The sequence below is a fragment of the Parasteatoda tepidariorum genome, chromosome 10 (assembly GCF_043381705.1).
Source record: "Parasteatoda tepidariorum isolate YZ-2023 chromosome 10, CAS_Ptep_4.0, whole genome shotgun sequence".
Lineage (NCBI taxonomy): Eukaryota > Metazoa > Arthropoda > Arachnida > Araneae > Theridiidae > Parasteatoda > Parasteatoda tepidariorum.
Window position 1 is genome coordinate 26,616,220 of NC_092213.1, and position 24,369 is coordinate 26,640,588.

At 27.8% G+C, this 24,369-nt stretch overlaps 1 protein-coding gene across 2 annotated transcripts in view; it reads right to left on the minus strand.

Moving 5' to 3' along the window:
• Window positions 1-24,369, minus strand: part of LOC107450706 (corticotropin-releasing factor receptor 1) — a 224,677-nt gene that overhangs the window by 143,569 nt on the left and 56,739 nt on the right. Inside the window, exon 1 of one of the 2 annotated variants that reach the window (XM_016066559.3) lies at window positions 6,500-7,104. The exons of the other annotated variant lie outside the window; for it this stretch is intronic. Coding sequence (XP_015922045.2) covers window positions 6,500-6,575 — 76 coding nt within the window. The 5' untranslated portion in view covers window positions 6,576-7,104. Of the gene's footprint in view, window positions 1-6,499; window positions 7,105-24,369 lie in introns of those variants that run through there. 2 annotated transcript variants of the gene reach the window in all.

The following is a 24,369-nucleotide window of genomic DNA, read 5'->3' on the forward strand; positions in this document are numbered from 1 at the left end:
TATGCGTAAATAAATAGCTAAATTAAAAATAATTTTTTTAAAATTGAAAATGACTGGAAACATTTATTTTTATTGCGTAATATCATTCCGTAATACATTACATAATGTCATTGCTTAAAAGCTTGAAATTTTTATTGCTTAAAATGATGTGAGAAAATATTTTTTTCTCTAAATTAATTCAAGCATGCAAATTATTATGCAAACTATTCACCAACTACATTCAGAAATTGCGATTATTCTATATTCAGAAATTAAATTATAAATATTCCTTTTTGCCTGTTTACTCTATATTATTTTTAAAAAAACCGATATAGTGTATTCTAGTACCACCATTGTAATTTATTTTTACATCACGTGAGACGTCAAACGATATATTGAATTTTTCAAGAGTAGAAAATGTCAGATATTCTTTTTTTAAATTATTTTTTTAGAAATATTTATGAGCAAGTAGAAAGATTCGCAGTTTTTCATTCATTCGAAGCAGTTAGTATTAAAAAAAAAGACCAAGATCAAATTTATTATATTTTAGTTCATTCCGGTAGAAGATAATCCACATTAAGATTAATGCACAAAATACAAACACAGAAATATTCCTTTAGTGTGTTTTGGAACATTTAAAAAGTTTTAAAAATTATTATTTGTAATATAATGTACACTCTAAAACATTGATTTTTGCCTACTTTGAAACTTCCATTGAAACCTTTTCACTTGCGTTTTTTTAGACAACATAAAATTCCTGTAAACACTTTATAATGTTTTTTTTTCTCTTTAAAATGTATCGAAATACTCTGACAAGATCAGGAATTAAAATAAAGATGCTGTATAAAATGTGCTCTTAAAATAAAATTTATCGTTTTTTAAAATAAATTATTAAAATAGTAATAAATAATAATAAGAAATTAATTATAATTATTTTTTTTGCTAGAACCATATGTCTCATAAGAATATTTTACAATCTGTGCAAAAAGTTTTTAATTCGTGTCATTAAAAGTTTTTCATTCGTTTCATTCAATTCGATTCATTATTATGAAGATCTGGTGAAAGAGCAAAAAGTGAAATTAACATTAACACTTAACATACCATAATCGGTGAAAAGACCGGTTATTGTATGTTGTATTGTATTGTTAAGTGTTGGTATGTTTAGTGTTAAGTGGTTTAAATGGTTGTTGGCTTTCCTACTAAACTATAGTGCACAGAATACGGTTTAAGATCACGACTAACCTGGTTGGGTTAACCTGGTTAATCCCTTCCTTCTCGGTCCCGTGAAAATGACGGGGTGAGGTTTCGCCCTCTATTTCTCGCTCCCGTGATATTTCCTGCCTGGAGTGTTCAGTAGTAACGCACCAATAAGAATAAAACTGATTAATTTCTTTTTTCCGGACATTTTATTACTCATTTTATGCACCAGATGGCAGTACCAGGNCTCCCGTGATATATTTCCTGCCTGGAGTGTTCAGTAGTAACGCACCAATAAGAATAAAACTGATTAATTTCTTTTTTCCGGACATTTTATTACTCATTTTATGCACCAGATGGCAGTACCAGGATATTTTTAAGGTAATTGCAGCTAGTTAGTTTATTTTAAACTAGATGTCAGCACTAATCAAATAAGACTAATAAAATATCGGCACTTTTATGATCGTTTTCTTGAAAATTAACCGATCGTTAAGTGGTTCAGCGGGTTAAAATTCTAAATTGTTGTATAAAATCTAGGGATCCATTCTAGGATCCAAATGCGTTAAAGAAAATGTATATTTTTTTTCAGAGAAATTGCATTGTTGTGATTGATTTCATAATTTAAACTCCCTCGGCAATTACTAATTGGAATGCTTCAGGTTGACAATTTGAATGCGTGAAAACCCGATGACAAGATATAAGTTATTCAGACCTTCCCATTTTTTATTTCATTGAGCAACTGTGTACTCAAAAACACGTTTTGTCGATCTTAAATATTATAATGTTGTAGTTCAAATGTGGTAATCAAATTATTTCACTTTAAATTGCGTCGTGCAACAAATTACTTATCAATACTCTGATAAAAATTTAATAACATATTAAAAAATTTAAATCCTTGTCTTTGAAAATATACATTTCCTTAAATAAATAGTAAATGAAAAGTTTTGACACTCAAAATTTTCTATCGTGATGAAGGTGTAAACTTAAGGGTAATCTGTAAAAATTTCCTGATGAAATTACGGTAAAAAGTATATGTACTAAGGGTGTCAGCACTTTTGCCGTAAAATCCAATTTTACCGGAAAATGTAACGGAATAAAATATCTGATATACCGTAAATTTTTCATCAATAATTACGGTAAAATAACTGAATCACCCCAAGTATGTAAACTCATATGTAAAAATTATGGTATGATATGTTACGGTAAAAATGGATTTTACGGTAGAATACATTTTATGGATGATGCACCAAAGTTCCGGTACCATAATTTGATCTGGAATTTTTTACAGTGTACAACAAATTGATTTATACTACTTTTATAAAATTAAATGGCATATTAAAAATAAGTTTTTTAAAATCGAAATCCTTGAAAAAATATATTTTCTTAATTAATGTGTAAATGACAAAATTTCGCTCTTGAATTTTCTTTAGTGATAAAGGTAGATACATGCGGGTACATTTTTGTGTACCCATAACGTTTTCTGAAATAAAAACGACTAAAAATGCTCTACAGCGTGGAAACGTTAACAATATTTATGATTATATTAATGACGATTACAAATAAATAGAATGGCACTCTGTCATTCAAAAATATTCGAACACTATAACATAAAAATGGAAAGTAACAAAATAATAAATTCGTCACTCTTAGAGTATAATATCTCCAACGTATACTTGACACTTTTTAGATAACCTATAACAGCGAAAAATAACCCAAATTTGTCAAAATAATAATTGTTTAATTATTGTTTTGTTAAAAAAATATTTCTGGAACGCACAGTCCGCAAAAAAAAAAAGATATCACCCTGAATAACTTTCGTTCTAATGATCCGATTTTCACGAACTAAGTGTCAATGTTAATGGTTCCTGGGGGTGACCTCAAATATGCTAATTAATTAGTGCTAACTATTAATTAAGTTACGAAATCAGACACAAAAACGTACTTTCTCTGAATAAACATATANACGACTAAAAATGCTCTACAGCGGGGAAACATTAACAATATTTATGATTATATTAATGACGATTACAAGTAAATAGAACGGCACTCTGTCATTCAAAACTATTCGAACACTATAACATAAAAATGGAAAGCAGCAAAATAATAAACACGTCATTCTTAGAGTATAATATCTCTAACGTATCCTTGACACTTTTTAGATAACCAATACCAGCGAAAAATAACCAAAATTTGTCAAAATAATAATTAATAATTGTTTAATTATTGTTTTATTAAAAAAATTCTTATTTGGTACGTACAGCAGGGAGAGAACAATAAATAATATAAAATAAATATTTTAGTAAATATATAAAATAGTAATAATGTAAAAGAGATGAGCCAAGTGAAAGTTGTGTTTAAACATGAAAAAAAAACAATTATTAAAGCAGCTGAAACAATTTGTGAAATTATTAAATACATATAACAAAATATTATCAATTTTGAGAAATTTAAGAGTGAAATATTAGCTATTCTTAAGAAAAAAAAATTTTTTAACTTTTTTAAAGGTAATAATAATATGTGAAAATTTTCTTTTAAGATAATAATAATATATAAATGTCTTGAAGAAGATGCCGTAATTAAATATTAACAAAAATAATATTTTAATTACAAAGCAATTTCTAAAAAGTATACATTAATATAGAGGATTTAAGGTAAGAAAATAACGATCCTTAAAAAAATTTATTGATTGAAAAAACATTATTTTAACCATTTAGTAGTTTAAATAATACTGACACAAATATCTCATGAAAATTTTAATAATCTCACCTGAAACAAAATAAGGTATTATCTTGAAGATTAGTTTCAAGATCTAAACTGATTCAAAGCATATTATTACACTGTACAAAATTCTGGATCAAATTGAGGTAAAACGTATTGGCATCCTAGGTTCCTTTTACCGTAAAATAAATTTTTACCTTAAAATTTTATACCGATATTTTACAGTAATAATTAATTTACTACAATGATTTTGAAAAGTATTACTTCAAAAATTATAGTATGTAGATTTTTCGTTTCTTAAAATTTCACGATAAAAAGTACCGGCACACTGGGTGCCGGTACTTTTTACACCAATTTGCTCTTGAATTTTTTATAATGTAGAAAAATTAGTGTAAAGGTTGATTGTCTTCGACAAATTCCGTTATGTTATGGAAAAAAAGTTAAACAAATTGAATTATTATTGTCTGAAATCTGAAAGGAAAAATTCAAAGAAATGTGTCGGAGTATGAGATTAGAATTCTTTGTAGGAAAAATATATCCTTACAATAATAAATAAATAAACTAGAATATTAAAATTTGGGTAATTTTTTATAAATTAAGGGGACTGGAAATTAATGTCGTTTCGGTGCATTAAATATTCGTTAGTCTTAAAAGCTAATTCACTATTTTTTTGGTCCTGCATTGAAAGTTTGCTGCTGACTAGGATGAATACATTATTGATTAAAAATAAAATCGTGATAACAAATATCATATGCACCGAAACGACATTATTTTCCGGTCCCCCTAATAAATGCAACAGACTAAGATCTTTCAATGAATGTATTAGTTTATCCCTTTATCTTTTGAAACTGCAAGAGAAAATTGTACATGACAGCTAAGTTAGTCGAGTTAATTCAGCTAAGTTAAATAAACATTCCCTTTATCCATTCTCCCAAAATTCCATTTATTTGAATTCCAAAATTTTGACGGTATTTATGCCAATTACGGTAATAGGAGAATTTATGCTAATCAGGTGATACCATTCTTTCCAACTATTTTGGAAATTATTTATAAGAAGGAAGAATTGGAAGAATTTGGTGCAATAAAGAGAAATCAGTCTCATTAATTAAAGAAAAAAGTTAACAAAAAATGGATCAAAGGTAGTTTCTTATGCGCTGAAAAAAAATTCTGTTAAAATACCATATTATAAGGAAAGATTTACTTTACTTACTTTACTTAGTATTTTTACTTTACTTATTACTTAGAAAATTTTTTAGAGCATTTAAGGTATTTTATTTCTTAAGTAATTCTGACATAAATCTCTACTATAGACTTTCTTAATCAAATAGAAGTTGAAAATAGTTTTTAATTTGAAATTTTTGTCTGAAGTTTGAATATTATAACAATTAATATTATAACAAAGAAATGGAGAAATTAAAAAAAAAGCATACCAACAAGTGATTTATCAGTTTTTTTGTAAAAACAATAAACTTCGATTTAAGAAAAAGAGTTTCAATGCAGTCTTTTAAAGTGCTATTGGCATAAATTATTATCAAAAAGTTCAGTAAAAAATGATACGGTTGAGATTGAAATTTATTTCTGGATTTTTTGCATAGTAGTGCAAGGAATATATAAATAATAATCATGCTTATAAATTTTTAAAGCTTTTAGTGGTAGAAAAAATACATTGATTAACAGAGTCTACAGTACTGTCTGATAATCACTTCTGATCCAAGTAAAAACAACCTCACTATATAGAACCATACTATATTTCAAACCATACTATATTTCAAAAATATTTCTGGTAAAAAGATATATAATTACGGTTTGTAAAACTAAAAGATACCGTATTTAAATCATTCATTTGGTAGTTTCTCGTTCATATGGTAATGATTTACCCAAAAATTATAGCTCATAATCCTTATTTATCAAAATTTTAGCTTTCATTATCCCACATTTAGTGAAAAGAAGAAACTGTAAAGTATTATGTTATTGTAAAGTATTATACATAACCGAATAAATGGTTTTTATACCATTCTATAAGATATCATGATAAAATTACAAGCTTTCTCGAACTTAAAAAATTTGATCACATATTAAAAACTATATTTGTTTGTTAATTTTACCAAAATCAATAAATTTCTTCGGAAAAAATTAAAGAAATTTTTGGTGTTTTTAAAGATTAGAAACAAGATAAATTTTACCATATTATGATAGTTTGACCATACTTTTTTTTCTCAGTGCACGGCATGCTTTTCTGTTGATTTCCATAAATAGTCAATTTTTTTAAGAAATTAAAACTGCTCCACAACTTTTAATTTTTTTACGGTTTAAATTTTGAAAAAAAAAACATTTGTGGATAATTAAGACGGAGCTCAAAATGCTCATTCCCGGAATTTATACACATTTTGCTAAGAAACATTAAAGTTGAAACTATCCAAATTAGTGTTTTTATAATTTTCGAAAATTAAACTTCAAATTATGATTTTAAAATGCTTGTATCAAAAAAAAGTTTTTTATACACTATATTTTTATAACTTTCGAAAAAAAAATTCAAATAAGATTATGGAGTTAAGAAAATTTTCTTTGAAATACTGAATTTAGTAATGTGATAAAAATGACTTACTTTTCATGTACGTATCATTTGTTCCAAATTTTGATAGGCACTCTTCCAGCGAATTTGGCACAAATGCTTGAGTCATTTTCCTTTTTCTTTATGTAAACGTTTGTAATTTTTATATATTTCAATATATTATAGTTTATAAGTTTTTTACAAACATACCTAATGATGCATTCACATAGGAACGAGGGAATGTTATATATTTTATACTAATGAAAACAAACCCTATAAAATTTTTTATCATTTGAAAGAACCATTTACTGTAAATAATATTACGTAAATAATTACTGCTTGTAAACTAAAATAAATCCTTATTTTTAATGGTACGTTTCAAAAATGTTTTATTTTTATTCATTGCAAACATTTCTAATCCGAAAAATCTAATAATATTGTATTCCAAAATTCAATTTCCGGATAAACAACACCGTAGCACCATTGCAAAAATGTTAGAATTTCAAAATGTAATATTTATTAAAAGATATGAAATATATTTATAAAATCGCAAATATCTGCGTCAAATATTCTCATTATAAGCAAAAAACTCACAGTATTTACAATTTTCTTATAACGCGTAAAAAACTAAAAATAGGCAAAATCAAAAAGTCATATTTCTATTCAAAATCAAATAGTTTTATTTAAAATAATAAAATAGTTTTTATGCTAATCAAAATAAAGAAGTCTTATAAAAAAAAGCTAAAAAGTCCTATTACAAAGAACAAAATTAAATAATATCATTACAAAAAAAATCAATTGCAAAAATAATTTTATTAAAAATTAAAGAAAGAATTTTGCTTTATTTGTTTTAAATAGTATTCAATTTAAAAAAAATATATATTTTTCAAATTTCGGAAAAAGTTCTTAAGTTTACAAGCTTAGTAATTATCTTATTATAAATTAATCTTTAAACTTTATCGTTTTAAATCAATGCGATTTCCACTGTGATTTTTTTCCATTTGAACTTAAAGATTCGAGCACCATCAATACAGTTTGGAGGCGATTTCAATTTCCGAATTCTTCCAAGCACTGCTTACTTGACGCTCAAACCGAACGTTTGGCGGGTTTTCCGGCTAGACACTTCATTCACTTCTGAAAGTTTCGTTTGCGCTTGCTTGAAAGGCTACGTCATTATTTCGAGAAGAAAGTCATGCGCTGACGTTGAAATCTAAGAACTGATTTGATTTAGTTACTTGTAGTCATCCGAATATAATGCATGTTAAATCTGAGAAATAGTTTCGATTCTTCATCGAAAGAATTTTCATTTATTTGAATGTAAAAGAATTTTTACTTTCTTTCGTTATAAAGTATGGCGTGTTTAAAATTTCAAAAGAAATGGTTAAATTATATGCTTCATATGGCTTTATTAGGAATTCAATCCAGAAAATTTGACAGCTCACTGTATCACAAAGGAGCAGAAAAATAACAAAGAAACAATTCAAAAATTTAGGTAAAGTGAACAAAAAAGAACAATAAACATTTGAATCAATAAATATTTCAACAATATAAAATTTTTAACATTAACAAGAAAAAGGTAAAGTTAGTGACAATTCATGAGAGTTCTTGCGTCCCAATACAATTTAGTGACATTCCCACTTTTCTGGGAGTTCCTACCTAGTCCCTAGCACAACAGGAGGTGATCAGAGTTTAATACACCTGAGTCACAAATTGGGCATGCTTTGCTGGGAAGAATTTTTATGTTATATAAATGTTCTGATAAGCAATCGCGGCCTGTTTTAAGCCTAAAATGGGTTAAAATTGGTTAAATTATCAAGATTCTCAACTTGGTAATTAGTTTAAATTTTTGATTGTTTGAATACCTATATAATGTAGAAGCTACGTTCTAAAAAAGGTTTCAAAATTTCGATACAATTTTTTTTAATTTCGTTTGTATAATTTAGAACTGTCCGCTTTTGTGGTTGGTTTTTGATACGTTTCAAATAGTTCTGAAACATACAAGCCATTTATAGTATGCTCATATGTAAATATTTCTGAAACATACAAGTAATTTATAGTGCTTATGTAAATATTTCTGAAACATACAAGCAATTTATAGTATGTGCTTATGTAAGTATTTCTGAAACACAAAAGTAATTTATAGTTTGTGCTTATGTAAATATTTCTGAAACATACAAGTAATTTATAGTATGTGCTTATCTAAATATTTCTGAAACATACAAGTAATTTATAGCATGTGATTATGTAAATATTTCTGAAGCATACAAGTAATTTATAGTATGTGCTTATGTAAATATTTCAGAAACATACAAGTAATTTATAGTATGTGCTTATGTAAATATTTCAGAAACATACAAGCAATTTATAGTATGTGCTTATGTAAATATTTCTGAAACATACAAGTAATTTATAGTATGTGCTTATGTAAATATTTCTGTAACATACAAGTAATTTATAGCATGTGATTATGTAAATATTTCTGAAACATACAAGTAATTTATAGTATGTGCTTATGCAAATATTTCTGTAACATACAAGCAATTTATAGTATGTGCTTATGCAAATATTTCTGAAACATACAAGTAATTTATAGTATGTGCTTATGTAAATATTTCTGAAACGTACAAGTAATTTATAGTATGTGCTTATGTAAATATTTCAGAAACGTACAAGCAATTTATAGTATGTGATTATGTACATGAAATAGCTTTAACATAATGCCTGCTTAGTTCAGAAGCATTAAACGATATGTGCTGGGAGACATTTTAAAAATATTTTAGTTAACAGAGCGGGTGATTTTATTTTAAAAAGTAAAAGTAATAATTCGAAAAATTGCGATAGGAATCATTTTGCAGGTTCAATCATACACTGAGAAAAAAAAGTATAGTCGAAACTACCGGAATGTGGTAAAATTTGCTCTATGGGGACACCATAAAGCTTAATAATTTTCACCGAAATGCTTTATTATTAAATATTTCAGAAATTACGTTACGGTTTTTGGGCTTGTATGTTTCTGAAATATTGCCTTAGGTTTAAGTGAAAATACAGTTTTAAAATACTAGGTAAAATTTAGTAAATATGGAAAAATTTGGTCATTTTATCATGACTTCTCAGAGCATGGCATAAGAAACATTAATTCTCTTCAGTTCGGTTTCAGTTTCCTATTTTTTACAGAATGTTAGGAAATAAGAACTATTAGTTTGAAAACCAGAATGTCTGTAACACAGTTACCATATGATTAAAAAATTACCAAACGAATGGTTTAAATACGGTATATTTAGTTTTACAAACTAAGATTATGGTTTTTTTCACTAGTTACGGTTTTTTTTACTAGTTACGGTTTTTTTACTAGAGGGTCATTACTTTCAGTACGTTAATTTTACTGGCAACTTTTCTCCATGTGAGGATCAGGAGCTATTCTCGTGACCATCAGACAGTACTTTAGACTCTGTTAATCAACGTACTTTTTCCAATATTTAAATCATACAAAATTTATTACGATAATGGTTTATAAATACCGTATATTTTTGGTTTTAATTTTCAGTAATATGTTTCCTTTATCAGAATGATACGGTCATCTTGACTTTCTAAATTTGCGAATAAGTGATTAACAAATGCAGCTTAGTCGCTTATAAATAAAAAAGTTTTATTTTTTAATTGTGTGAATTTACGAATATACATTCATATACTATAAACATTATGTGTTATGCCAATTTTTTTTTGTTTTGCGTTTCTAATATTTTAAATTCTTGGCTGAACATGTGCCCATTTTTTGGCATTTCACCCAGAAAAATAAATAAATAAATAATAAAAATATAAATTACTCAAAAAATCGTTATCTTACTTCACAGTTAAAACTCGGATGGATTTATTATCTTTTCTAACTCTTGTTTTTCAATTCAACACAATATGACAAAATTGTTTTAAAATTAAAAACAGTTTATTAGCAAAAATTTAAGAATAAGTAAAATTTGTAGGTTGATTTATTTCTTATGAAATATTAGCAAAACAATTGTTTTCTGAACATAACAGGAATTTTTTATTCATTAGTTTTGAAATATTAAAAACACTTTCAATATTTATTTTTACTTTTAATTAGAGAACAAATTTCTGTTTAAATTACCGCAAATATGGCAATGATATTTGTGGTAAAAAAAGAAGAAAAAACGTAATTCTGTTTAGTAGAGCTAAACTATCTGGTATTTAAATCATTGATTTCGTGATTTTTCCGTTCATATGGTAATGATAATTCTGGTTTTCAAAATTATAGTTTTTATCACCAAATATTCAGTAAAAAATAGAAAATTAAAAAGTAAATTTTATCGAACTAAAGGTTTATGCAATGCTAAGGTATCATGATAAAAATTTCCAAATTTAATCCCATTTAAAAAAATTTTTCAAATATTATTAAAACATATTGTACGTTAATTTTAACAAAATCATTAACAAAGCCCCTTGGTAAAAATTTTTGAGATTTTTGGCGTTCCCATAGAGCCGGAAACACTGCAAATTTTACACATTTCTCTTGTAGTTTTGATTATAATATTTTCCTCAATGCTGATATCAAAAATGGTTTCGCTTATGTTTTTGATGCTTCCAAACATTTCAACAATCATAAACCTTTTAAAAAGCTTACAAAAACCTTGTCATTTATGTTCCCATGAAAATAAATTTACTTCTGCAACACAAGCAGGCTGTTTTGCGCTGTGTATAAAACAGTCTACCTATACTCTCTATTAGATCTACGAGAAGCTAAAATAAAATATATTGAATGCTTTTAAAATGTTTGTTTCAAAATCGTCTATTTAATATTTTTCAATTCCAGTTGTTGTCTAACAAATTGGAACGAGAAATAAGCTCCCCACGTCAAAGGATAGCAAACCAATTATAATATTTCTTTGAAATTGTTATATTTCGGTTTACTTCCAAATGATATTGAAAGATTCAACTTTCTGTTGAATTTATTATACATTGCGATTGCTTTTGAGACCGAACTTGACTTCCACAGATTTAACGACTGTATAAAGTTTTCTAAAATATAATTTATTTATTAAATGTCATATTTAGTTACAATATTTCAAGTACGGTACATAAAGTAAAACTAGTAAGATAGATTGCTAAATGCGCATTTAATTTAAGGTTAGGCTTTGAGCAATTCCGTAAGCTCAATTTTTGTATATTAAAATAAGAGGACAAGGACACATTTTTTTTTAGAAAATTCACGGGTTGCTTACCAGACAAAAAAAAACTTTAAAAAAGACTCAATGATTCATATTTGAAAAATTTCGGATTTTCGAATTTTATATGCAAATGAAAATAAATAAAAAAGTCTTACATTATTTTTTTGCTATCAGTGTTTGGAAAAACAATTCTAAAATTTATATTTAAATTTTTTTCATTACATTCCAAACAAAAGAAAATTATGAAATCTATTTTATTATGCTTGATTTGAAGTATGCAAGTCATTTTAATACTGAAATAAATATCTGTATGACGCGTTGATATTTTCTTTCAATGAAAAATGCATTTGAATTTTATATACGTAGGTTCATCAAACACTTTGAAAAAAAGTATGGTCAAAACTACCATAATATAATAAATTTCACCTTGTATCTCTGTATTTTTTACTGAAGAGCTTTGACAATAATTCTAATTAAATTAACAGTAAAATTTAGTTTTATAATATGCGATAAAATTTGGTAAATGAGGGAAAACTTGGTAATTTCATCATTATATCTTAGAACATGGCATAAAAACATTGTATTCTTTTAAATTTGCTTTTCAGTTTTGTATTTTCTTACTAAATGTGTGACAATAAGAAGTTTAGTTTTGAAAACCTGAACTTCCAGTAAGTCGTTTCATATAAGCAAAAATATTACAAAATAATTATTTTAAATACCGTATATTTACGTTTTAACAACCATAATGTTTTTTTATGCCAGAAACATTGCCATTCTGCACGGTAATGTAATCAGAATTTTTTAAAAGTATTTCTATTCTATAATCAAAATTACATTTGAATTTCATAAACCTAGATTCATCAACGTAACAATAATTCTCAAATCAAAAATTCAATCGAAATTAATAAAATTAGTATGATAATATAAAAATATAAATCATAGAAATATATCAGTTTTCATTCAGTAAAATGAATAAACAATAGAAAAATATATATTTTAACTCATTTGAAAATAACTTCTGTTTTCAAATAAAAAATACATTTAAATACATTTGAATTCAATCAAGAGTACATTTGAAGCTTAGAATCAAAAATACATCTAAATTTTAGGACTCTGGATACACCAAAATCCCCCAGGATAGGTGTTGGGGCTAACAACCCCATCCATAAAAAAACTACGGCTCAGAAATCTCAGGCAATAAAACCGGACTGATCACGATTAGAAATTCGTTACAACTATGAATTACAATCAAATTACAGACAATCTAACATAGTAAAAATGATCAAAGTTTCTCAAATAAGGTATCTAGGACATGTATTTCGATACAGCTATGAAAAGCCCGCAAAAAAAAGAAAAACTTCAAAACACCAGAGGGAAAAAGAAAAAGAGGAATACCTACATCAAGATGGATAGATAGAGTAGAAAAGATCCTCGCGGTTCGATCCTCGCCGGCCGAAGACTCCCCGTGTAGTAAATGGTGACTGATGCACGTTAAATCTGTCGAGTCTCAAAGTCCTCCATGTTCCCACAACAAATCAATACCTCTGGGGGTACTGATCCAGGAGTTTCCTTGTCTTCTGGATTGGTTCAAAATTACAAGGCTACGGAGTTGAACGTAAGTAGTCGTAAACCCATGAAATTGGGTCGGCTGTTCAACGACGGTTATAAAATAAAATAAGATAGAGTAGAAAAGTGGTTAAAGGACCTGAGCGTTAATGGATGGAGAAATATAGCATCGAATACATCTAGATGTGATAGTCCCGCAGTGGACTGATCGTTAAGACACGGTTCCCAGCAGATCACCAAAATCAAGCATTACTGGCTGCGGTCAGTGTGCGGGTGGGTTACCACTTGGATCAGTCAGCGTTGGGACGAGGGTGTGCGGTATTGGTCCTCGGTAAACTGTTCAACAGTAAAGTGCTCGACATCGCTTGCAGGTCGTCGGGCTACCGAAGCGGGGATGCCATCCCCTCTGCTGAGGATCAAACTTGTGATGGCATGTCTTCGGATCATCCTCAGGGATGTTTCCCCGACCGTCGCCAATAGCCCATTGTGCAGTTCTATTGCGACGTAAATGAACAACAATCTAAATGCAATAAACTGACTAAAACAGCATTAGCCGGTAACCGGCTGCAGTGTTTAAGAAGAAGAAACTTCATCACAGTTGCAACAATTTTTAAAATCAAAAATTCCTTTGAACATTCATAAGCGTAGATGGCTTAAATAATTTCTATCCCTAATACAAAAATGTATGTGAATTTGATAAACCTAGATTCATAAATATAAGTGCTTTTTTGAATCAGTTTTTAAATTTCTCAAACCATTGAAGCTTCAAAATCTCTTTATTTATTCTGGAAAAAATGGTTCGAAAATATCCATCAGCACCTTCTTATGTTCTTCGTCACGAAACACTTTCTAAACGGGAAAGCATAACCTAAGAAAAATCTTTTAAATTTATTTATTGACTCGATGCAAACACATTATATTTAGTAGCACGTAATCGTCGCTTTTCAGATAATTTATGTGGCAATTAAAATGTTACATTTTTGCGAATACTTGGAGACTGATATTATCGTTATTCGATGTAATTCATCGAGTAATCTTTGCTTATTATTAGAAGGTATTTGTTTGAGGACTATCAAGTATTATTTTGAAACTATTATTAAGCTGCATATACGTAACATTTATTTCTGAGTATATGTTAATTTGTTAATTATCTTTCTTTTGTTTGATGACAAACATTTTATGATCATGTAATCGTAATATTTAAATAAAAAAATAACATAATGGCTTTTTGAAAACATAGCAAACAACAAAATTTGAATTTGTAGGAAGAAACTCCTCAGTATTATTAAGATTTATTTATTTATTTATTTTTTGCAAAAGGAAACACCGAGAAGAAAAAAAAATGGTCAAAAGTGTTAGAATATAGCATACTTCTCCGTGTTTTTGCCTCTAAGAAAACACCAAAAAACTCGATAATTTTAAAAGAAGCCATTTGATAATGATTTTCGTAAAATTAACAATGAAATATGTATTTGTAATATGTGATAAAATTTGATAAGTGTAGTAAAATGCGGTATTTTTTATCAGGATGCCTTAAAACTTGGCGTAAAAACATTTATTCCTTTAATTTTACTTTTCAGTTTTGTATTTATTGCTAAACGTGTGGCAATAAGATTTATAATTTTAAGCACCAGAATTTCCAGTAAACCGTTGCCATATAAATGAGAAAATTACCAAATGAATGGCTTGAATACTGGATATTTTGATATTTATTACCAGAATTATATTTTTCTTTTTTACCAGAAAAGCTTTACCATACAGAGTGGTAATTCTACCAGAATTTTCTTCACCATGTATAGGAGTTAAAAGCAAAAATAAATATCAGTTTCTAAATAAAAATTTAAATGAATCCATATAAGTTTGTTTCTGTGAAGTAATATTCTGTTTTAATGAGTTTTTAAGTTAAATGAGTTCATGAGTTCAGTAAATTTTAATTACGTATAGATTTTATGGAATAATATTTTAAAAATTTGTGCTGAAAATAAATAAAAGTAAATATATGTTTACGTTGTTATGTGAAATAAACTTAAATATTTTCCTTGAAACATTTAATTTTTATTTATAATATTTTTCTCTTTTACCAGAAAAGCATTACCATACGGTGTGGTAGTTCTACCAAAATTTCTTTCACCATGTATAGGAAATAAAAGCAAAAATAAATATCAGTTTCCAAATAAAAATTTAAATGAATCCATATAAGTTTGTTTCTGTGGGTAACATTCTGTTTTAATGAGTTTTTAAGTTTCTGTGAAATCAATTTATGAGTTCAGTAAATTTTAAATATGTATAGATTTTACGGGATATGTAATATGAAAAATTTGTGGTGATAATAAATAAAAGTAAATGTTTATGTGCACTATTGTGAGAAAAATTGCAATGTCTATGTGTACTAAATTTCCGAAATATAAATTAAATTTTTACTGGAAACATTTAATTTTTATATTACTTTTCGCAGTTTAACTTCAAAAAAGTAATTTATGGATGTATTTTTTTAAGATCAGAAACTCCATTGATATACCAGAAACTTAATACACTTTTTACTTTTCTGTTGAATTGACAGATGATTTGATGCACAAATGATTTCTTTTTCTTATGAATTAACGCACGAATTGATATATATATTCAATTTATTTTACTTCAAAATGAGACACCATTTGATGCACAGTGGGTTTACTCTTCAGTTGAATTGATACATATTTGATTAGATTTTCAATCGAGATACATAGTTGATTTAATTTTTTGGTCGAATTGACACATGAATCAATATACAGTTCGTTATACTTTTCTGTCGAATTGATTCATATTTGATTAGATTTTCAATCGAGATACATAGTTGATTTAATTTTTTGGTTGAATTGACACATGAATCAATATACAGTTGGTTATACTTTTCTGTCGAATTGATTCATATTTGATTAGATTTTCAATCGAGATACATAGTTGATTTAATTTTTTGGTTGAATTGGCATATGAATCCATATACAGTGGGTTTACTTTTCTAACAAAAAAAAATACATGTTCAACTAATATGTTTCATTTTTTTGTAATTGTTGTGAACTGTCAGAAATTTCTAGCATAAATTAGTTAAATAATAATTTGTTTAATTGATAATTTATCATATTCAAGTAAAATAGTGAAATAATCATAAATAAGATGGTAGTCAACGATGAAAAAATCTAATTTCTCCTAATACAGTTAAACAACCAGAATTTTATCGAACCACTACTTAGTTCCTTGCAGATGGGCACATATTGTAACCGAGAGAGCAAATCTGTCAATATCATGTCCGACAGAATTGGCTTCGAGTCTCAACATTGACATCACAATATTTCTCTATTCTTTTTAACACATGAAGTGTTTCCAATGCTCTGTATCTCCTAATTAGTAACTCTGGACTATTAGAGTACCATTATCTCAGTCACATGTATATGGAAGCACCGTAAAGCCATTTTTTATGGTTCTGAAACCAAGCTAGTTGTAAATGGTTGAAAACTATATAGTTTTACAACTTACCGTTATCTACTTTCACTCAATACGGTTGAACAACCAGAATTTTATCGAACAAATTAGGACCAGATAATAAAACTACTTAGCTTTTTGCAGCCGATTACATATTATAGCCGAGAGAGCAAATTTGTCAATGTCATGTCCAACAGAACGGGGGTTCGAGTCCCAGCATTGACAGCTCAATATTTCTCTATTCTTTACCACACATGAAGAGTTTTCAGTGTCCTGAATTCCCCAATTTGTGACTCTGGACTATTAGAACACGATACTCTCATTCACCCAAGCATGGAAGCACCATAAAGCCATTTCTTTATTTACGGTTTTTAAACCATGCTACTCGTAAATGGTTAAAAAAACATATAGTGACCAAAAAAACATAAACCAAACCAAAACCAAGCATAGTTTTGTAGTCATGATATTTTTAATCATACTAGTTGTAAACAGCTTCAAAACTGTAAAGGCGAAAAAAAAATTTTCTTTACCTTAAACTTCACGCTTAATTGAATGGATAGGAGGCTGTCGGTTATTTTTCAGGCATTTTAAAGTGAAAATTCAAACAGTCTGTAACAAGAGTTAAATGTTAAAAATTAAGAGACAATATTCGAAATTTCCGAAACATAAATTTTAATTTTCAAAATATTTAACATTAAAATCATATTCATATTCTATAATTACAAAAGAAACTCTTATATTTGCTAATTGTTTTAATTTAATTAAAAACATGCACACACAAAACTTTATAACTATCTGCCCAATTTATCCCTATCTGCGTTGTTTAATTGAAACTAATAAATGCAACTTAATTAAAAACTTGTTCATCTTTTTCTTATTTCACATCTTTTTTTTCCATAGTTTTGAATTCAGGACGAAAAGAAAAAGCGTTTGAAAACACGAAAATTGTTATACATACCGATGTTCTGCAAAATTGCACTTTTTCTACAAACACTGTTTCATAAAAGAATAAAAAAAAAAGTTTTTTCCAGGAAAGGAAAAGCAAAGCAATGAAAAATGTCTCGCGTTACCTAGATACGGTTAAATGAAGAAAAAAAACTGCAAGAAAGTAAATTACAGTAATTTTTTATGAATTCAAGCTGATAAAAAATACAAGTCATTATTTTTTCGTGAAATTCCACGAAGGTTTGATGAGTAAAAGATGTATTTATAAGATTTTTTTAAACAACTCGTTTAAGGAAAGTATTGAATTATGTAGTAATACATTTAAGATGATTAAAACAATTAAGAGTTGGAGGAATGATTTCAAATAAGACTTACATTAAATTCTGTGTAGAATTCAAGACTTTTTCTTAAAGAAAATTTTTAATAATTTACATCAGACTTTTATTTAATTCAATTTTGTTAAATTCATATAAACAATTTTTTAATACTTTACACTTTACTTAAAACCTTTTTTATAATTTCGAGTGCCAATACTAAATTTATGAGATAGCATTATTATATTGCTTACGAAAAAGTATTATAATCATTAATTTTTATATTAAGAGCGTTAAATTGACGTTACCAGACTTGACACGTTTCCAGAGTTTCAACTTGGTGACGCAGTATGTGCACTGCAAAAATAACTGTAAATTCTACAGAAGAATAAAATATTTTTTTCACAAAAAAAAGTGCTATGAAAAATATAGTTTTTTTAACAGTTATCTGAACGCTATAAGAAATTCCCTTTTTTTATAGACTTTCTTTGTACATTTGACGATTTAACACTCGTTTGTGGTCAAAACGTTTATTTTCTGTTTCTCAACCTAATCATAATCAGATTAGAATCGTCAGTTCCATCTTTTGTCATGCACATTTGCTTACCATTAGATGCGCTTTAGTTACCTTTTTTCAAATTATTTTACGAGTATTTTCTATACTTGCTCTTATTTTTCAGCATCAACCCAGTTTAATTTTGAGCATCGACCCAGGTTCGAGCCCAGCGTTAAGTAGTCGAACGAATGCTGTTCTAGGCTTGCGTCTATCATAATGCTGCCATAGTTATTTATTGCATTTTTATAGTTATTTTACTGTTTTTTTTTGCTGAAATAACAGTTCTGATCTGCTTAAAAACAACCCTCTGTTTTTAAGCAACAGTATTTTTCTGCGAAATAAACAGTTTTATTCTAACACTATAGCTGACAGTTTCTTTTGGCAGCATATACTTAGATGCCATTTTATTAAAAACAAATACATAGGTATACAGAAACGTGTAATACAATAAGGTGATATATATATAATGAGAAATACAAAATAATGTATGATTGTTTTAATAAATCGCAATTTTTGTTCCTGTCTTTCTTATAAATGTTGATTGTAAAATTTTTATATTCAACTATAAAATTGTTCTTAAATTAAAATCAGCATGGTGAAACTTTAAAAAAACTAAGTATATGTGAACTGGAGTTAGGAAAAATAATACGTTGCTATTAAATTAAAAGTTTGAAATATAAAAAAAAGAAAATGTTTCAAATAGATTACTGAGTTAACAAACTTTAAAATTACCAAATTTTAATATTTTAAACTTACGATTTCTTATAATGGAAAATAGTAGTAGGATTAGAAATAAATATTTGATATTAATAAAATATTTAATGGCTGATTAGATTAAAACTGTTTTATGCTGGCTACACAAGTTGACAGTTTATTTCCCGTTAACTTAATTTTTTCTTACTATGCAGACTTATCTTATTTCCTACAAGTAAACATCCGACATGTTTCTTTTAAATAGTGTGAAAATTAGGCTCGTTATAGCTCAAAAAACCTTTAAATTCCTTTCTGAATTTTTACGAATTAGTTTGATTTCATTGCATTTAGATGAGATTAGTTGTTGAAAATAATGAATGTAATTTCTTTATGAGGATTTCTAAATCAGTTTTTTAATTGTCTGTTGAAAGTTTACTGTTGGAAAACCACTGCACTATTTTAAAAACGTTTTAAAAATGAAAAGAAACTCTGTAAATAAATTTTATTTCTGCTTGTCGTCTGGTAAATCAGCTTTAAAAATGTGTTCCGTTTTAAATTTCAAAAGAGTTATAGAAGAAGTTATAGAACTATTCAAAAGAGTTATAGAATAAAAGACTAAAGATATTAAAACTAAATTATTTTCATCACATAATTATATTAATCAATTGAAATTTATGAACAATAAACATGATTTATAGATATGAAAAAGTTAATAGTTAAAATTTAATATTTAAGAATTAAAAAGCTTACAATTAAATCATAATAATTAAAATATTTTTCCATTCAAAAAATTTCTTAGAAATAAAAATTTCCCTGCCTTAAAATAGTTTAATCTTGAATAAAATAGAAAGAATTTTAAAATATGTAAGTAAATTTCTTGTTTATTGTTTTTTTATATAAATATGTTATTACTTTTCAAGCTTATTATTTTTTTATTGAAACTTTTAATAGTTGTTGTTGTTGTTAATTTGCGTCGCACTAGATCTGCACAATGGGCTATTGGCGACGGTCTGGGAAACATCCCGGAGGATGATCCGGAGACATGCCATCACAATTTCGATCCTCTGCGGAGGGGATGGCGCCCCGCTTCGGTAGCCCGACGACCTGCGCGAAGTCGAGCACTTTACGGTAGCACAGTTTAACGAGGAACAATACCGCACACCCTCGGTCCCTACGCAGACTGATCCAAGTGGTCATCCACCTGTATACTGACCGTAGCCGGTGATGCTTGACTTCGGTGATCTGCTGGGAACCATGTCTTAACGATCAGTCCACTGCGGGACGAAACTTTTAATAGAGAAGTTCGGCTTGGGGTCGATATCCAAAATCTTCAGATAGTCTCTGAATAAGAGTAGTTCTGCAGTTTACCAAATCACGATTATTTGAAAATCCTCAAAACCAAAAACTTAAAAAAGGTTTCCAAATTATTAAACAAATTTGAAAGCTTTTTTTTCGTATATCATATGTCAATGATCGAAACTTCATTTCTTATTAATAAAGTGTAAGCTTATTTTGACAATATCCACAATTTCAATTTAATCAATGTTATCAATTTATGAGTATTATCAGAGAAAGTATTTTCCAGGATCATAAAGACTTAGACTTTGAGTCGCACATTTAGAGCAGACGCATACATAAAGTATAACAGTAACTTATAAAAATCATTTTCAACTGATTAGAAACACAATTGCATAATTATTCTAGAATTTTTCAGTTCATATGTTAACGGTTAACCATAAGTTTTGTTTTTCAAAAATATAATTCTTATAGAGACGCAGTTCGTAAAAAATGCAGAACAGAAAAGTAAATTTATAATGTGAGTTTTATTATTATTATTTTGTTATCCTTTACACTATTTTTGCTTGAATCTGTGAGTAACTTGGTTGATTGGTTCTAATGCCACTTGCTATACGGGCAAGCCTGCTTGGTGAAACCGAGCAAATTGAAGGAGGGTGTGCGATTCTTGTTTTTCAGTGGCGCCATCTATGGCCAAGAATTCGACTTTGCCACATTACACGTCACACCTGTTTATAAGGCGGACCCATTCATACATCCATTAATTCATGTTATCGATGCCAAGCTTTTAAACACACCCAGAATTCTTGTCCCGGCCAACCAAAATGCGTGAAGTGTGCCGAAGGGCACTACTCCTTCCAGAGCAAGATATCCAAAGATACTCCTGCAACTTGTTGCAACTGCAGCAAAGCTCACACATCCAACTACTCAGGGTGCGAGGTCCGCACCTGTAGAAAGAATTTCAGAAGAAAAAACTCCTCCCCAGCCTCATCTGCACACAGACTCGTCCTGCTAATTAAAGAACTGCAAGAGCTGATGAAAAATGAAGAGATTCTACGCCTTCTTCAATCCGTCTTACCCCACTCTACCCTTATTGCTTCAACATCTGAATTTTCGAAATGTGGTATAATAAAATTAAAATTAAATAGGATGAAATAAGATACATGTCAAATGTATAGCTATGTATATGATAGTATAAGAGCTATTGTGATGTGGGAGTAACGTGTTCAGCTGACCACCAAACAGAAACATCTGCTCCTGCACCCCTGAACCTAAGGTCAAGAAAACTGAGATGGGCACAGTGGGCCTTGGCTTTCTTTGACCTGTCGCCCAACTGATATTAGTTTAAAAGTAAAAAGGCATAATTTATTTTAAAATTTATGTCAACTTTTCATAAATTTTATATATTTTTGTTACAGATCATAGTAGTAAACATATGGTTCAAATAAGTAATATTATAAAAATTTTACAAGTACTGTATTTCCAAAACTATGAAACGCTTTGAAAAAATTTAAACGAAATTAAACAATAAAATAACAAATAATTAAATAAATTATAACCGGTTGATGCAAATAATTAAAAAAATGAACATAACACGTGATTATTCATATATGTTAATTTTAAATGAATTCAATGTGTCTGCTAATATACAAAACGAAACTTAAAATTGGGTTGATATTAAAAAAGAAATAATTCTAAGAAACCGAAGCAGTAAGATATTATTTGATTGAAAACCCATTCGGCTTCAAAAATATGCAAATTAGAAATAACAGTCGAGGCGTTTGAAGCTCTTAAAAATAGACGCACATTATCAAGACTTGCCAGATGGGAATGAGAAAAAATAAAGTGATTTGGAGGACAAAACGCAAAGTTATCAATGAAAAATGAAAAAATTATCAATGAGAAACAAAAATTAGAAATACTTCATTATCAGAGAGAGAGAAAAGATTAAAAACAGAACAAAAAAACACAGTGGACAAGATGAACAAACCAGGGTAAAATCAGAGAACTAATGTCAACGACTATTGCTATTGAACGACATTAGTTCCTCGCCACCTCTCCATAACCCTTGGAAATCCATTTTACGCTAATTTGCCTCTTTCGGGCACTATGGATTTTTGTTATGTTTTTCATCTTTTTTTTCTGTTTTGTCTACTGTGGCTTATCAAGTTTTTTGTTTCTCACCTTTATTGTTCTGTTTTTTGTTGGCAACTTTACGTTTTATATTCCAAATCACTTTTGTTTCTTATCATTCCCGTCTGGCAAGTCTTGAAAGTGGGCGTTAATTTTTGAGAGCTTAGAACATGCGTACAGTAATTTGTAAAATTTTTATGAGAATTTAGTTGGTGGAATATTATTATTTTTATCAAACATAAAAACTATATCTCATCATTTTATCTTGTGTTGACTTTTAAAAAATAAATATTTATTTTCGTAAATTATGAAGTTAGTAAACATATTGTTAAATATAAGTAAATTTACGTATATAGTTGGAAATGCAGCATATTTGAAAACTGTAAAATATTTCCGAAATAAAATTTCTATTCGAAAGTCTTAGAAAAGAATTTTAGCAGCGTAAATTTAGTTTTTAAACTAGAAATATTTCAAACAAAAATTTATTCTCGTATAATATTTAGGCGGTATTTTTAATAGCTAAGGGGTATGATACGTCTAAAAAGAAAACAAATTGATTCTTTAAGAACCGCATATTTAGAATTTAAAACTTTCTTCTACCAAAATAAAAAAAGAACATACTTCGAAGATTTAGATTGCTGAAAGAGCTATGCACCAGAGAAAAAAATAGTTTTCTCTTTAAGGGTTCGTTCCCAAAGTTCAGCCCTCCCACGTGTATTTTTCAATGAACTTTGTAATTGAAATGCTTGTTCAAGAAAATTGAGGTACTGTTAGTTTAGGAAACTTTTAAAAAAAAGTATTGTTCGAAATTTGAACAGATTTTGAGTGGTTGAAAGCGAAATTGAGGCAATTTAGAGCAATTTTCTAAAACATTTTTAAGGACAACTAATCATAGATATAAAAAAAAACGGTAATGCATGGCTTCATAACGCTTCTTAAAGTAAATTATTAAAATTTAAAGGAAATTCTCAAATAAAATGAATATAGATGGTTTACGTTTTCTCATTTAGTAATATCAGTGGAACTTTTGTATTTCAAAAACGAAAATTTTTTTTATTTAGTTTGATATGCTTTCTCATATTTTTGAAACCATTTCCAAATTTACAATAAATATTCAAATAGAAACTAGAATGCATATTCTCACAAAGAAGGTATAACTGAGTTTAAGATGTTGAGAAAAATGCGCTTAATATAAAATTAGACTTTTAATTAAAATTGGAAAAACTTTTTTTTATATGTCCGGACATGTAATAATGAATGCAGTTCAAACAAATTGCGGTGTGCTACATTTTATGTCATTGTTGCATGCTATTTGCTAGAATTTCATACGAGTTTAAAATGTTCAGTCATATACAAATCAACATGTTAGACATGTAATTAAACGCAAAATTATTATTAAAAGAATTTACTTTTAACTGTCAGAACATATAATAAAAAATTTTTTAAAAAAAAGTTGTGTCATGCTGCATTATAATAAAAATCATATTTCTTAGTTATTAGTTTATAATATAGTATTTTTTCTAAATTTTTTTAAGTTATTACGAGTAAGATTTTAGGAAAGAATAAAAGATCAAGGAAACTTGTGTCACTAAGCTCGATCGGGATGATAAAATTTTAAAAATAATATCCAGTTCAAACTTTTTTAGGAAAAAGGCTAATAAAATAATAATAAATTATGGACTAATAAATCGTAGACAGATATGTAATGTCACAATAGACATTTAAAAAATTCAATAAACATTTAACAATTCAATATTCAATGCTTGCAATTCGAAACTTAGA